This window comes from Alligator mississippiensis, chromosome 12 (genome assembly GCF_030867095.1).
Source record: "Alligator mississippiensis isolate rAllMis1 chromosome 12, rAllMis1, whole genome shotgun sequence".
Lineage (NCBI taxonomy): Eukaryota > Metazoa > Chordata > Crocodylia > Alligatoridae > Alligator > Alligator mississippiensis.
Window position 1 is genome coordinate 57,071,090 of NC_081835.1, and position 15,268 is coordinate 57,086,357.

General features: G+C 48.3%; 1 protein-coding gene across 1 annotated transcript; it reads left to right on the top strand.

The window, feature by feature from the left end:
• The first annotated feature begins 5,244 nt into the window (after positions 1-5,244).
• On the top strand, positions 5,245-15,108 carry LOC132244474 (alpha-1-acid glycoprotein 1-like). Its single transcript, XM_059715577.1, has 6 exons — positions 5,245-5,423; positions 10,510-10,652; positions 11,467-11,540; positions 12,097-12,198; positions 13,223-13,323; positions 14,696-15,108. Exons 1-6 carry the CDS (start codon positions 5,310-5,312, stop codon positions 14,777-14,779), a joined length of 618 nt encoding a protein of 205 aa, XP_059571560.1. The 5' UTR covers positions 5,245-5,309; the 3' UTR covers positions 14,780-15,108.
• The last annotated feature ends 160 nt before the right edge of the window (positions 15,109-15,268 follow it).

Sequence of the window (15,268 nt, forward strand, 5' to 3'; positions counted from 1 at the left end):
AATAAAGAAAACTGGACTGCAGCATTCAGAGAAATAGTGCCAGCAGAGGAAGGCTGGGTATGAAGACCATTAGAGCAATGCAAGCAAGAGCTGTTAGCCCAGAATGAATTTCCAGGCAATAGATGGAGGACAAGGAAACCAGTAAGGTTGCAAAGAACAAAGCAAAACTAACACACTGATGTGACTTGTTCTTTGCCACCTCCAGGGGCTCAGATACTATGGGTACTAATGCAAGAACGCATTAGTAGCACTAATGCACAAGCAGTACACCTGCACAAATGCATTAGTGATGTGAATGCACTAGTAGTATAACTACAAGAATGTGTTAGTATGTAGCCTGAGAGCCGCCTTAGCAAAATACTTAGAATAAGCAATGCTATTTTGTGCCTTGACGTAACTACCTAAACGCCACTGAAAAAGCAGAGTGAATGAGTCACATTTTCGGTAACTCATGCCAGCACAAAAGTTGTAAAATGTAGTTTAACTGTTCAAGACGGCAGAACGTGGACAGCGCCTGAACAAAAAAAATGACAGGACGTTGGTACAACACAATGAGCAACAAGCAACAAAGGCTGTTCCTCTAAGCCAGGAAACCGGGCAGAACTTGTGTGTAAAGTAACCACAAAAACTACCCGCCCCCCCCCCTAAGAAACAGTATAAAATACAAACAAAGGCCTCACAAATTGGGAGCGACTTGAAGCCAAGACGACGATGACTCAAGCAAATCCCGGACGACAACTTAGGCAAATCCCAGAACACTAAAGGACGCCCAGCCAGCTGAACTTACAGTATTCTTTGGAAGGCTTGCATAAGAATATCTGTATTAACTGTTAGGGCTTGCTCAAGGGTTAGGCACTGCATTTAAAGCTTTGCTTAAATACTGGTATTGCTTATGTGTTCAATAAATTGGGATTTCAGACCGGAATAGTCTGTCCAATCATTTCATTTCCACTCATCCCGCCCCTTAATATGGCGGAACAAGTAGTACAACTGCAAGAATGCATTACTAATACTAATGCACTTGTGCTAATAAAAGAAATAAAGATTTACTTAAACATAAAATGAAGTTTTCTCCCCCCAACCAGCATGTGAGACAAAAGCCCCTGGTCTTATATTCCCATATGAAGCAGAGGGAGGAGCAGGCAGGTGCTGTGGCTCTCACTCTGGCCCTGAGCCCAAGTCGGGGCCAGAGTCACACCCACAGCACCTTCCTGCCTCCCTCACCCCACCCCACTTCCCCTCTGCAGTTTCTACAATGCAGTGACACTGTTGCATTGCCTGCCCAGAGGATCAGCAGCGCCAGCACTGTCACATGGACGGCAAGGGCTGAGCTCCCTTGAGTTGTGCTCCAGGACAGAGAAACTTGAGCAACATCTGACAGTAAAAGGGGAACGGGGGGGTGGGGTGAGCAGGTGGCAGGAAGGCTGCAGAGGGAAGAAGTGAGCAGGGAAAAGGGGCCACCTGAGCCCCCGCCACCCACTTTTCCCTCTTGTAGCAGTAGGGGGAAGGGGAGGGATTCAAGACACCCTTTAATACTTGGATTCTATACCTGGAAAATTATAACAAATTTATACATTTTCCATATATAGAATCTAACTATTTGGGGTCACCTTCTATTCAGGGTCATCCTATAATTGAGTAAATATGGTAATAAAAGAGCTAAAATGCTATTCTTCTTTAGAAATAGGAGACAAAATGATTTGGTTAGTTCATCAGCAAGAGATCAGAGGGAAGTTTAATGACCCTACGAATTCTGGCCAAGGGGGAAATCCTTTATTTCACATTAACACCACAGATCAATAAACATGGACCTTGTATGTAATTAACTTAACCTTTTATCTGCAAAAGTCATCTCTCCTTGCTTCATCCTTAGCAAACAGTATTACAGGAACTAATCCAAGCGTATATAAACACATTCAGGAAGCCACAGATTTTGAGCTACAGGTCCCTAGAAATAGGGTGACTATAGTTCCAGCACTGGCCAGGACAGTCCCGCATTTCATAGGCCATCCCAGCATCTCAGTCAGTTGGTAAAAATTAAACAAGAGTCCCAGAATCAGCCATCTAACATGATCGTTTCTTTCTCTACTGTGCAGAAGGGTGTGACAGCAGACCAGCCTTAGGGAAATGGCACCCTAGGCAAACTTGTATTTTGGTGCACCCTACAGCCCCCCCCGGTCAGTGGCAATGGTTCAGGCAGAGGCAGGCAGAAAGGGACACGAGGTGCAGTCCCGCAGGAAGGCAGAGCGGCATGTAGCGCCATGCAGGCAGGCACCGCTGCTGCTGTGTGGGAGCAAGATGGATGCATTGGAGAAGGCGACTCCCAGTCTCCATGTGCCCAGCCCAGAGCCTCCCAAGCAGTGGCTGGAGGCAAGGGGTGGGCTGGGCTGGCACCACTCCAGTCCGTCTGCCTTGCTCCAGCACAGCACCATCGGAGCCTGCCTGCCTGGCATACCATGCTGCTCTGCCTTACCAGCTTCGAGAACACTGATAATGTACCATGTTCAACAGGTTGAAAAAGGGATATCACTCTCAGGTGAGTATACCCCATCTCAAATCTGGGAGCCCCATTCCTCATCTGTCTAGGTCCTTGCATTGACTTGATCATCACAGTATCCACACATCTTAGAAAAATAACAGGAATTCATTACAATACTCCATGAGGCCAAAAGGTTTGATTATTCCTGTTCTGTAGGTGAGACACCAAGGACTGGTTCCAGGCTCTGTCTGTCTGACTCTGGCCCAGTCCCTTACTCTAGCCTGTGTGCCTCTTCTCCAAGCACCAGCACCCTAACCTTCAACCCCACTCTTCCCTCCCCTCTGCTCCTCCAGAAATGGTTCTGGGACAGAAGAGGGGGGCAGAAGTGAGAGCACCTAGAGCTCTGCAGGCTCTTTCCCCATGCAACACTGAAGACTTGGGGTCCAAAACTTGCTGTCCACACACTGCTGCCCTTCTCTAGTGGGGAGAAGCTCACTGAACACTGCCCTAGTGGGCAATGGGAGCCTTTTCCCTTCCGGGTCCAAACCCTTTGGTTTCTGTTTTTAGGGGCCCTCAGCCTCCAGGTTCACCAATACATTCCTGCCCCGATTCCATGACAATCAATTGTCACTAAAGTGAACTTCTGCAGAGCAAAGCCTGAGAGCCACCAAGACACGGAGTCAGACTCTGCAGCGCCCACGGCCAGACATGATCCAGCCCACGCCCATAACTGCTGAGGCAGCCCTTTCTCCCACGTGTCTGTCCTAGGTGCTGCCAGCCCATGTCGGGTTAATGATAGGAAACTGCAAACCCCTCCAGGCAAAACTGCAGCAGTTCCCTCTTGCAATCTCCCCTTTCCTGGTACACACTCTTCTGCCTCCCTACCTTCTCCCCACACAGCCTACTGGAGAAGACTTCTCCGGCCATTTCAGTGTGAGAGAATAAAAATGAAGGATTTTAAACCACCCAAGAATCAAGTCCAAGCTTTACAAGGCATAAACCCTGCAATCCCAAAACAGCATTTTACACAAGACTGACATTTCACCCTTCCCCGTCTCCACAGGCCATATGTCCCCTGGAAGACGACGACAATGACAAGCACCCCAGCAAAGTGGAGCCAACAGCAGAGTAACCCACATTTCACAGCTACCCTGTCCTCCAACAATGGATGTCTGCACCAAATCTTTTTTCCCCAACTAGTCTTGCATTAAAGCTCACCCTCTCAAATCTCTTCACATGGTCCCTTGGACACCATCTCCCAACGCTGATGTTTGCTTTGCACTGGACGTTTAAACTTCAAAGCAGGTTCTGCGCTGCCAGCCACATCCAGCAGCTGCTTTCTTCTCACACTTTGCACGGATTCTTACACGAGACGCGCACGTGCTCCGCTCCTTCCTCAAGAATTACGCTTTTGTTCTTCTCGCCTTGCTCTAAAATAAAGGTCAAGCTGACTCTCAGTAACTGGGTCCAGTGCGTCTGACAAACCTATGCCAGGCTTCTACTGTTTTCTAAAGCCAGGCATTGCAATCCCCAGAAACCAGAGCATCTCCATTTAACAGGGCTGAAGACTAAAAATCAGATCTTTACCCCAGTGGCATCATTGTGCTTCAGGACAAGTCACTGGTAAGTGACCATTCCCTTCAAAGCCTGCAGCATCTCTGTGATGGTCAATGGGAGACCTCTAGTTTTCTTGCATAGCAAAAAGGAGGTGGAAGAGGCTGGGCACGGATCAAAATTACAGCCCCAATATGAACCAAGCAAGTTGCTATTCTTGCTGTTCACTACAACCTGCCCTTTCACCTCTGCCCCCTACACAGGTACTTGGCACTGCAGCAACAGTGAAACTCCCTGGTGAGCCTGATCCCACTTCCTTTACATGGCAAAGGAAACGCTCCTTTCTTTTGGTCTCAGCAGGACCCAGAGCGAGCCCCAGCTCTTCAGTCCCTGACATATCAGCCAAGAGAGGAGCTGCAAAGGGAACTGCTGACTCCAAGATGCTTTCCCTTCACTCCGTGTGCTCTCAGCATCTCTCGTCCTCACTCAGGGGACAGACATGGAAAAGAAACCAATCCATGTGTCCAGGACATTTACAAAATCTTGGCTTTAAAACTAATGGTTGGCTTCAGACTAGGGCTCGTTCCTACAAACATCCCTGGAAAGCCACACAAACCACCTCAGCTGTGCCCCCATGCAAAACACCTGCAGGATCAGAGCATATTGGAGTCATAAGGGATCCTACAAGAAAGGGCATCACAACTGGGAGGAGGCGAGGGGGGCATCCTTGCACTCACACTGTGTGTCACAACTTTTGGGAAAATCCACATTTGACCTTTATTAGGACAAGGACTGCCTCCACATGGAGGATCGCAACCTGTACTCAGAGTGCAAGCCACTTAATTTGAAGTTCAAATTAATGCTATGCTTATATCAGCTGTAATGGAAACATAATCAAGGTCAATGTGAACAGAAAAAAAGATAATCTCAACAAAATTATCTGTCATCAGCTCTCTGGGCGATGCATATGAATGGATTCTAAGTTTCAAGTGATGGAAAACTACCCGTGTCCTCACCAATACACGAAACACAAATATATACACTAGGACTCGGGCAACAACGAACTGAGTGATATATCTACAAAGGTTACCTTCCCTTGCTTCATCCATAAGCAAACAGAGTATTACAGTAACTAATCCAAGCATTTATGGGCATGTTTGGGAAATCACAGATTTTCAGCTACAAATACCTCTAAATATTGCTATCTGCGTTCAGTCGAGCAGTTTCAGGCTGTGGTTTGGACTCTCCTGCTTCTCACCACACTCAGATAAAAACTATGGCACTGGCCTGTATTGCTCTTCTTCTTGGCTTGGCCCATCTCCTCAATGCTAAACCTCTGGACTGCGAACCTCTTGTTCCAGAAACTCTTGATAATGCTACAATTTCCAAGGTAAGAAAAGCCCTTCTCTGAAGGGCCACATTTCTGCCAGCTGTTTTCTATACAAGACATGTGGACTGTGTATGGGGAAGACTATATAGTACGTGGTCTGAGATATTTAAGCCCAGACAAGAGGACTATTTAGCAGACCCAAACAATGACAATCTGCTCACCTAGATCCCAGAACACCAATGCAAGTGGTGCAGCTGTGACCCTGCCCAGAGAGACTAGATAGGTAGCCAAGTACTTGCCAGACCCCGACTCCACATCCTTTGGCCAACACAGGATTCTCCCCTGGAGAACGTTTTCTAGTGCCCTGCCCAGCCCTGCTTTATGTTTCCCAAGCAAAGGAAGCTCCAGGTCACATGCCAACCCCCAAAAATGGGCAATATGACTTTCAGCCCACACAGCAACCTCTTCTTCTTGACACTTCTTGTGCTCAAGATCTCCACTAAGTGTCCCATTGACATACAGTCACTAGCTGGTGAACTCACAAGAAGGAAACAAGAGGCATGTGGGGTGCCAGCTGGCAGAAGACCCCCGATCCCCACCCCCCCCACACACACACACACACACACACACACGCACCACATCACAGCTCTGCTACCACCAGGGCTCCTTTTTCCTCTGGCACCTCGCTTTTCTGCCACTTGCCTTTACAACCCTTCCCCGCGCTCCCTCTATCTTTTCTCTTTTGGACCAGTTTGTTTCACCAGCTTGCCTCCCTGCCTGCTGCCCCCGCTACCTCTGATTCCCCTTCCCAGGCCATCATAGATTCATAGATGTTAGGGTCAGAAGGGACCTCAGTAGGTCATCAAGTCCAACCCACTCCATAAAAGCACGTGCTCCCATATGGGTGAATGGAGGGGTGTCCATAGTTCTCATCAAAATGAGCTAAGTGCTGTGCAAGCCATGTCAAGAAGCCTGGCACATCCAGTGGAGCCCGCATCCCTGTGCACATGAGCTGCTCCCACAGGCAGGTACATTAGGCAACAGGAAGACAAGGTGGGGTAACTTGGGGAGCTTCTACCTTTTTTCCCTAGCAACAAGGCAGCTTACCTGTGCTGTGGGGATATGAGGTTCTCCACACAACAGGACAACCCCTCACTTTAGCATCCTCCCTCCCCAAACAGCTGAACACCTTTCATGCTTGGAAGCACTATATTATCCCTTGAAGTCCTCCTGGGATTTAGGGGAAAGCGGGAGAGTGAGAAAGTGAGGCATATCCTCCCAACAGCAGAGAAGGAGAAGGACGATCCATGCTGGAAGAAGCCAGGCCAGGCATCCCCAAGGTTGGTAGGGTCAAGACGGCTGCCACCAAGAGGAAGAGATGGGTGGTAAGTGTTTGGAGATTCCCTCCTACGGAGCATGGAGGAGTCCTTCTGCCTGCCTGACCTGCTATCTCAGGAGGTCTGCTGCTTGCCTGGAGCCTGGATCCAAGATGTCATAGAGCGATTCCCAAGACTTATCCGGCCCTCTGACTACTACCCCATGCTGTACATCCATGTGGCACCAGTGATACTGCCAGGGGTGACCTTGAGCAGATCAAAAGTGACTACAGAGCTCTGGGTGCAAAGGTGAAGGGCACAGAGCCTCCGGTGGTGTTCTCCTTGATCCTTATGGTCAAAAGGAAGGCCCAAGACAAGAGCAGACATCCTGCAGATCAAGCCATGGCTATCCAGATGATGTTGCCAAGCAGGGCTTTGATTTCTTTGACCACAGGATGTTGTTCCAAGAAGAAAGATTGCTAGGAAGAGATGGCATACAGCTGACAAGAAAGGGAAGAGCATATTTGCAGACAGGCTCACTAACCTAGTAAGGAGGGCTTTAAATTAGGTTGCCAGGGAATGGAGACCAAAGCCCTGAGGTAAGTGGGTGGCCTGGAGAAAGTATAAGCAGGATGGGGCAACAGGGGAGGCCTTCTCATTCTTCTCATCAGCTAGTTACCTACCTCAGGCGTCTGCGCACAAATGCACAGAGCCTGGGAAACAAGCAGAAAGAACTAGAAGTCCTTGCACAGTCACGGACCTGTGACATGGCTGGAATATAACAAAGACTTGATGGGAGCTCGCATGACTGGAGCACTGTCATGGATGGGTAGAAACTGTTCAAGAAGAGCAGGCAGGGGAGAAGGGCAGGAGGAGTTGCACTGTATGTAAAAGAGCCATACGATTGCTCAGAGCTCCAGTATCAAAGTGGAGATAGGTTTGTTGAAAGTCTCTGCGTCAGGGTGAGAGAGGAAAGCAACAGGAGTGGGGGGTCTGCTATAGACCATCAGACAAGGTAGATGAGGCCTTCTTCAGACAGCTAGTGGAAGTTTCCCAATCACAGGGCCTGGTTCTCGTGGGGGATTTCAATCACTCTCACATCTGCTGGAACAGCAAATACAGCAGTGCACAAGCAACATAGAAAGTTTTTGAAGAGTGTTGGGGACACCATCCGGGTGCAGGTGTTGGACAGGCCAACTAGGGGCCAGGCTCTTCTTGACTTGCTGCTCACAAACAGGGAAGAATTGGTGGAGAATGTAGTAGCGGATGGCAATTTGGGCAGCAATGACCCCAAAACGACTGAGTTCAGGAATCTGAAGAAAGGAAGGGAGGAGAGCAGCAGAGTAAGGAAAACAGAAAAACAGTCTTTGACTCATTTAGGGAACTGATGGTCAGGCTCCCCTGGGAGGCCAGTCTGAGGGGCAAAGGAGTCCAGAAGAGCTGGCTGTCCTCTAAAGGACCCTTGCTGAGGTCACAGGAATGCAACATCCCAATGCACACAAAGACTGGCAAGTATGGCAGAAGACCAGCTTGGCTTAGCAGGGAACTCATCGGAAAATTAAAACACAAAACAGAAGCTTACAACAAGTGGAAACTTGGGCAAACTAGGGAGGAGTATAAGAGTAGTGCTTGGACATGCAGGGATGAAATCAGGAAGCTAAAGTGCAACTGGAGTTGCAGCTAGCAAGGGATGTTAAGGGTAACGAGGAGGGTTTCTACAAGTAAGTCAGCAACACGAGGAATATCAGAGAAAGTGTGGGTCCCTTACTGCATGAGGGAGGCAACCTAGTAACAGAGGATGAGGAAAAGGCTGAAGTGCTCAATGCCTTTTTCACCTCAGTCTTAACAGGTAAGGTCAGCTCCCAGACTACTGCACCTGCCAGCACAGTTTGGGGAGGAGGTGAGCAGCCAGCAGTGGTAAAGAAACAGGTTAGGGACTATTGAGAAAAGCTGGATGTGTACAAGTCCACGGGCCCAGACACGATGCACCCAAGAGTGCTGAGGAAGTTGGCCAATGTGATTGCAGAACTGCTGGCCATTATCTTTGAAAACTTGTAGCAATTGGGAGAGGTCCCAGATGACTGAAAAAGGGCAAATATAGTGCCCATCTTTAAGAAAGGGAAGAAGGAGGACCTAGGGATCTACAGGCTGGTTAGCCTGACCTCAGTCCCTGAAAATGTCATGGAGCAGATCCTAAAAACATCCATTTCTAAGCACTTAGAGAAGAAGGTGGGGATTAGGGACAGTCAGTATGGATTTACCAAGAGCAAGTCGTGCCTGACCAACTGGATTGCCTTGTATGATGAGCTAACTGGCTCTGTGGATGCAGAAAGATATATACCTTGACTTTAGAAAGGCTTTTGATACAGTCTCCCACAAGATTCTCACAAGCAAGCTAAGGAAGTACTGGTTGGATGAATGGATGGATAGTAAGGTGAATAGAAAATTGGCTGGATCATCAACTCACCGTTCAATGTGTAGTTGGCAGCTGAAACCAATCCGAGTGCCCCTGGGGTCCACCCTGGGCTGGTTTTGTTCAATATCTTCATCAATGACCTGAAAGATAAGATGGACTACACCCTCAGTAAGTCTGCAGATAAGACGAAGCAGGGGGGAGTAGTAGGTCATGGGAGGGTAAGGCTGGGATTCAGAGAGATCTCAAGAAATTGGAGGATTGAACCAAAAGAAATCTCATGAGATTCAAAAAGGAGAATTGCAAAGTCCTACACTTGGGACAGAACGAACAATCCAGCACACCAGTGCAGGCTGGGGACTGACTGACTAGGCACCAGGTCTGCAGAAAAAGACCTGAAGATTACAGTGGACAATAAGCTGAATAAAACTAGTGGCATAATGGGCTGTATTAGTAGGAGCTTTGCCAGCAGGTCAAGGGAAGTAATTATTCCCCTGTACTCAGCACAGTGATGCCACATCTGGAGTACATTGTCCAGTTTTGGGCCTCCCACTAGGGAAAGGATGTGGCTAATTGGGGAGTCCAGCAGACGGCAATGAAAACAGTTATGGGGCGGGGGCACATGACTTGTAAGGACAAGCTGGGGAAACTGGGCTTACTTAGTCTGGAGAAAAGAAGACTGAGAGGAATTGAATAGCCTTCAATTCCCTGCAGGGTGGCTCCAAAGAGGATGGGGTTCAACTGTTCTTGGTGATGGCAGATGACAGAACAAGGAGCAATGGTCTCAAGTTGTAGCAAGGAAAGTTTAGGTCAGATATTAGAAAAAAAGGGTCCTCACTAGGAGGGTAGTAAAGCACTGGAACAGGTTACCCAGAGTGGTGGTGGAACCTCCACTTGTGAAGGTTTTTACAACATGGCTAAAAAAAGCCTGGGCAAGAATGATATAGTTGGGGATGGTCCTACTTCAAGTCGGGGGTTGGACTCGTTGACTCCTGAGGTCCCTTCTAATCCTAATTTTCTATGATTCTATATAGATGAGGGGTTATTCTTCAGAGGGTACAGTTGCAAACAGGGCTCTGATAAAATAAGCAGCAGGTTGTAGTTTTGACAGTTTAATCCTCTGTCAAGGAAAGTTTTCCCTCCACACCCTAGCAAAGACTAACAGCAGTGGGCATAAGAAAAGTGTGATCAAAAGAAACTGAACATTACCCAAAAAAGGGTCCAATGTAGACTAAGATCTTCAGAATGGACCTGTCTTTCCATGTGCCTACACAGAGTCTACCCACTTGTTACTCCCAACTGGGATCATTTGTGCTAACGTAATGCAAACAAGCACAAGGTGAATATGCACATGCCTCAAGGCTTCTGTGTATCCCCTAATAATTCATTTCTTTCTCTCCTCACCTCACTTCCATAGGCGCTGGGGAAATGGTTCTACATTGTTGGAGCTTCACAGTACAAACCTCACCAGAAGGAAATGGAAGTGCTAAAGAATGCTTATTATTACTTCTTCCTGGGCAAACACAACCATGTGCTCCAAGTCACACAAGTCATGAGAGTGTAAGAGCATTAACACGGACCCTCCCAACACCCTCGCTTGTGTGCCGCTATTTATACTAATATTTTCCCTGAATAGGTCCTGGGTGCAAGGGATTCTCATTGTTACTGTTAACTAAAACTAGAGATCCCGCTTGCTTATATTGCCTCAAGGTCCCTGACCACATTCAAGCAGCCGGGGGGTAGGGGGCGTATCATGCCCATGTAGTCTACTAGAAGGAGCTGCACTTGAAGTAACTCTACTTCTCTGGCTCCCTGATCATCCAAGCCTCGGGTTCTGCTGTAATCAGACTTGAGTATTTCTGATATGTAAAGTGTACGCCCTGTGTCAGGAGAGGGGCCTGAGCTCTCAAGGCCTCTCAGCACTGCATCAAATGCTCCGAGAAAGAGCACGTACCTGTGCTGGTCCGCAACAGAAGTCTGAACTCAAATAACCTGAAACTACCCGATTTATTTCAGGGTGAGGGACAGGCTATTAATGTTTTATGCACTCAAAAAGGCCATGTGCTATGCTCTCCTCAATGCAGACAGGTAGTTCACATGGGCTAAAAGCAGAACGTAACCTAGAAAGATATAGAGCAGAGGCAGGCAATTATTCTGGGTGGAGGGCCGCTTACTGAGTTTTGGCAAGCCATCGAGGGCCGCATGGCAGACAGCCGGGGCAGATACATATGCATTTTCTACATTTTTTAGGGGCCCCGTGGGCCAGGTAGAATGGCCTGGATGGCTGCATACGTCCCACGAGCCGCATTTTGCCCACCCCTGCCATAAAGCATCACCCTCCAGTGGTTAACCTATTTGCTCTTTTTCCGTTTAGCAATGAGAGTTGCATTGTGGACAAGGACATTTATGTCACAATAGACAGAAGCAATTCTACAATAACAATAAAAGGTAACGACCCAAAGATGCTAGGGGGAAAAGCAAAAGGCATCTGACATCCCAAAGAGAGCCTAGATTCAGGTTGAGAGCAGAAAAGAGCACAGGTTACTTCTCCCAGGCATTTTAACTCCCCATTTCCACCATGCATTTATCGATCCCACACCAGAGTGCTGCAAGTCATCCAAACCCAGGGAGCAGGAAATAATTTCTAGCCTTTTGCAATATTCTAATGACAAAGCATTTGTCTGCCTCTCGCGGGCCATCTACTCACCCAGAGTCATGGCCTGAGGGGGAAAATGTCTACATCAAGTACATCAGTACCACTGCCACATGACCATCGTGGTACCACCTAACACACATTTCATCAAGATTTAGCCTGATAGTGCTAATGGGGTTGATGCAGCCACAACAGTCTGTCCAGCCATGCTTAAACATGAGCTTGTAAGTCCACGTGAACTGTGCCCTTTACATGTAAAGGCAGCATCTCTAATCACAGACAACAGGCAAAAGGCCCTGCAGGTTTATGTCATACTACTTCACTGCTCCCCTAATACCTGTTTTCCTAAAGGGCCTCATGAAAATGGCACAGCGCAAATCCTCCACAGCAACTTCGAGGACAGTTTGATAATGTACCACATTCAAAATGTTGAAAAAGGGATATCACTCTCAGGTGAGTAAACCCCATCCCAAATCTGGGAAGTCCTTCCCCATCTGTCTAGGTCCTAGCATAGCCTTGATCACCACAGTATCCGCACATCTTACAAAAACAACAGGAATTTGTTACAATATCCCATGAGAAGAACAGGTTTGATTATTCCTGTTTTGTAGACAAGACACCAAGGATTGGTTCCAGGCTCTGTCTGTCTGACTCTGGCCCAGCCACTTACTCTACCCTGTGTCTCTCTTCCCTAAGCACCAGCACCCTAAACTTCAACCCCCTTCTTCCTTCCCCTCTGCTCCTCCTCCAAAAAGGACTCCAAAACCAGGGGAAGAGAGGGACAGTAGCTACCCAATCCATTTAGGATTGCACCTGATTTCTTCAAAGGTTGGTGCGAGTACCCAATCGTTAGCAAAAAGCTTTGAGGTTAACTATCATGTCTGGAGGTTTAATAGGAAAGGGAAGACTTTTGATTCTCAAGACCCGCTGTAAACCATCAGTCTCCAGCACCGCCAACTCCCAGAGAAGTTTCATAGACAAGTCTCCTCTCCTACCTTCTCTGTCGCAGTTGTAAAGGAGAGCGCAGAAATGGAGAAAACGGAGGGAAGTAGGATGGGAGACTTTTCTAACACACTTGCAGGACAGAGGGAGATCCTCTCCATACTGCCGCCAAGACAACAGCTGGCTAAGTGCATAGTAGCAAAGACATAGAACAAGGTCAGCAACAAAGAGCACACTAGCTCACCAAGTACTAGGAGAAAAGGAAGGGTGGGTTTCCTAAATGTATAATGTAAGGATCTTACCAAAGAAGGAAGGAACACACCAGTTTTGTGCTACACCACATACACACATGATTCCCAACACTTCCTGAGAAGCCCCCTTTGCTCTAAGTTCAGACTTTAGAAGCAACAGGTCCGGAGTTTTATCCTTTGTTCTTGTGAAGGTCTCAAGGCAGAACCTACCTACAGCCTTGGCCCTTCTTAAAATAGGCCTGTATAAGGGCTTCTGCTATTTCTCATTTCCTCTTCAATAACAGCTCGGTCCCAAAACGTGAGCAAAGAACAAATGGAAGAATTTAAAGCTCGAGCGGCTTGCCTTGGATTTACCGAAGACGACATGTACTATACAACCGCAGAGGTACAGAGTGGATAGTTATTCCAATGCTATTTGCTACCCCTCTTTCAAACCACAGAAACATTCATAGGATCTGGAACAAAAATGAACACTCAACCATTATCCCTCAAAAACAGCTTAAAAATCATTAGGGGGAGCCCACAATGGTAAACTGGCCGGTACAGCATCTGCTTGACTGAACCAAAGCAGAACTGCTCAGCTTCCTGTCATATGGTGCCCCTGTGATAACCACAGTGGAGCTTCTCCATTTGCTTACATAGTCGGGGGGGGGGGGGGGGTGTTGTACAACACGAGTCTCTAGGACAGATGTGCCTCTGAATTTCCAGGTGTAAGACTTGGGGACAAGTAAGAGGGATGCTGGTGGCCAGGATGATATTAACAGTGAGTGTGCTACTCAGGAAAAAGAAAGAAGCAAACTCCACGGTAGGACAGGGAGTGAAGTGAGAGCACCTAGAGCTCTGCAGGCTCTTTCCCCATGCAACACTGAAGACTTGGGGTCCAAAACTTGCTGTCCACACACTGCTGCCCTTCTCTAGTGGGGAGAAGCTCACTGAACACTGCCCTAGTGGGCAATGGGAGCCTTTTCCCTTCTGAGTCCAAAACTTATGGTGTCCGTTCTTAGGGGCCCTCAGCCTCCAGGATCACCAATGTATTCCTGCCATGATTCCATGACAATCAGTTGTCACTAGAGTGAACTTCTGCAGAGCAAAGCCTGAGAGCCACCAAGACCATAGGTGACTGGTGGGGGGGGGGGGCACATGCCCCCTGACAGGGGCGTCCCTGCCGTCAACACCACTGGCGGCGTCTGTGGGTGCTCACCAGCTCCATCCTCGCTGCCGGCGGTGTCTGCACATACTCACCAGCTCCACTGCTACTGACACTGCCAGCGGCATCTGCAGATGCTCACCAGTCCCGTCCCTCCCCTGACTGCCAGCTTCTGTGGGTGCCCCCCAGACTTAGGAGGCACCAGTCTCCCATGACCAAGACACAGAGACAGACTCTGCAGCACCCGTGGCCAGACATGATCCAGCCCACGCCCATAACTGCTGAGGCAGCCCTTTCTCCCACGTGTCTGTCCTAGGTGCTGCCAGCCCATGTCGGGTTAATGGTAGGAAACTGCAAACCCCTCCAGGCAAAACTGCAGCAGTTCCCTCTTGCAATCTCCCCTCTCCTGGTACACACTCTTCTGCCTCCCTACCTTCTCCCCACACAGCCTGCTGGAGACGACTTCTCCAGCCCTTTCAGTGTGTGAGAATGAAAAAGAAGGATGTTAAACCACCCAAGCATAAGTACAAGCTTTACAGGGCATAAACCCTGCAATCCCAAAACAGCATTTTACACAAGACTGACATTTCACCCTTCCCCGTCTCCACAGGCCATATGTCCCCTGGAAGACAATGACGGTGACAAGAAGCACCCCAGCAAAGTGGAGCCAACAGTGCAGCCAACAGCAGAGTAACCCACATTTCACAGCTACCCTGCCCTCCCACAATGGATGTCTGCACCAAATCTTTTTCCCCCACTAGTTTTGCCACTAAAGCTCACCCCTCCTCTCAAATCTCTTCACATGGTCCCTTGGGCACCGTTTCCCAACGCTGATGTTTGCTTTGCACTGGACCTTTAAACTTCAAAGCAGGTTCTGCGCTGCCAGCCACATCCAGCAGCTGCTTTCTTCTCACACTGCGTGCAGATTCTTACACGAGACGCGCACGTGCTCCACTCCTTCCTCAAGAATTACACTTTTGTTCTTCTTGCCTTGCTCTAAAATAAAGGTCAAGCTGACTCACAGTAACTGGGTCCAGTGCGTCTGACAAACCTATGCCAGGCTCCTACTGTTTTCTGAAGCCAGGCATTGCAATCCCCAGAAACCAGAGCATCTCCATCTCCATTTAACAGGGTTGAAGACTAAAAATCAGACCTTTACCCCAGTGGCATCATTGTGCTTCAG

Excerpts from the sequence above, each read along its gene's own strand:
- LOC132244474 (XM_059715577.1), top strand. The coding sequence starts at position 5,310 with ATGGCACTGGCCTGTATTGCTCTTCTTCTTGGCTTGGCCCATCTCCTC. Across the intron at positions 10,653-11,466 it reads GTCACACAAGTCATGAGAGT|CAATGAGAGTTGCATTGTGG; the intron begins GTAAGAGCATTA and ends TTTTCCGTTTAG. Across the intron at positions 12,199-13,222 it reads AAAAGGGATATCACTCTCAG|CTCGGTCCCAAAACGTGAGC; the intron begins GTGAGTAAACCC and ends CTTCAATAACAG.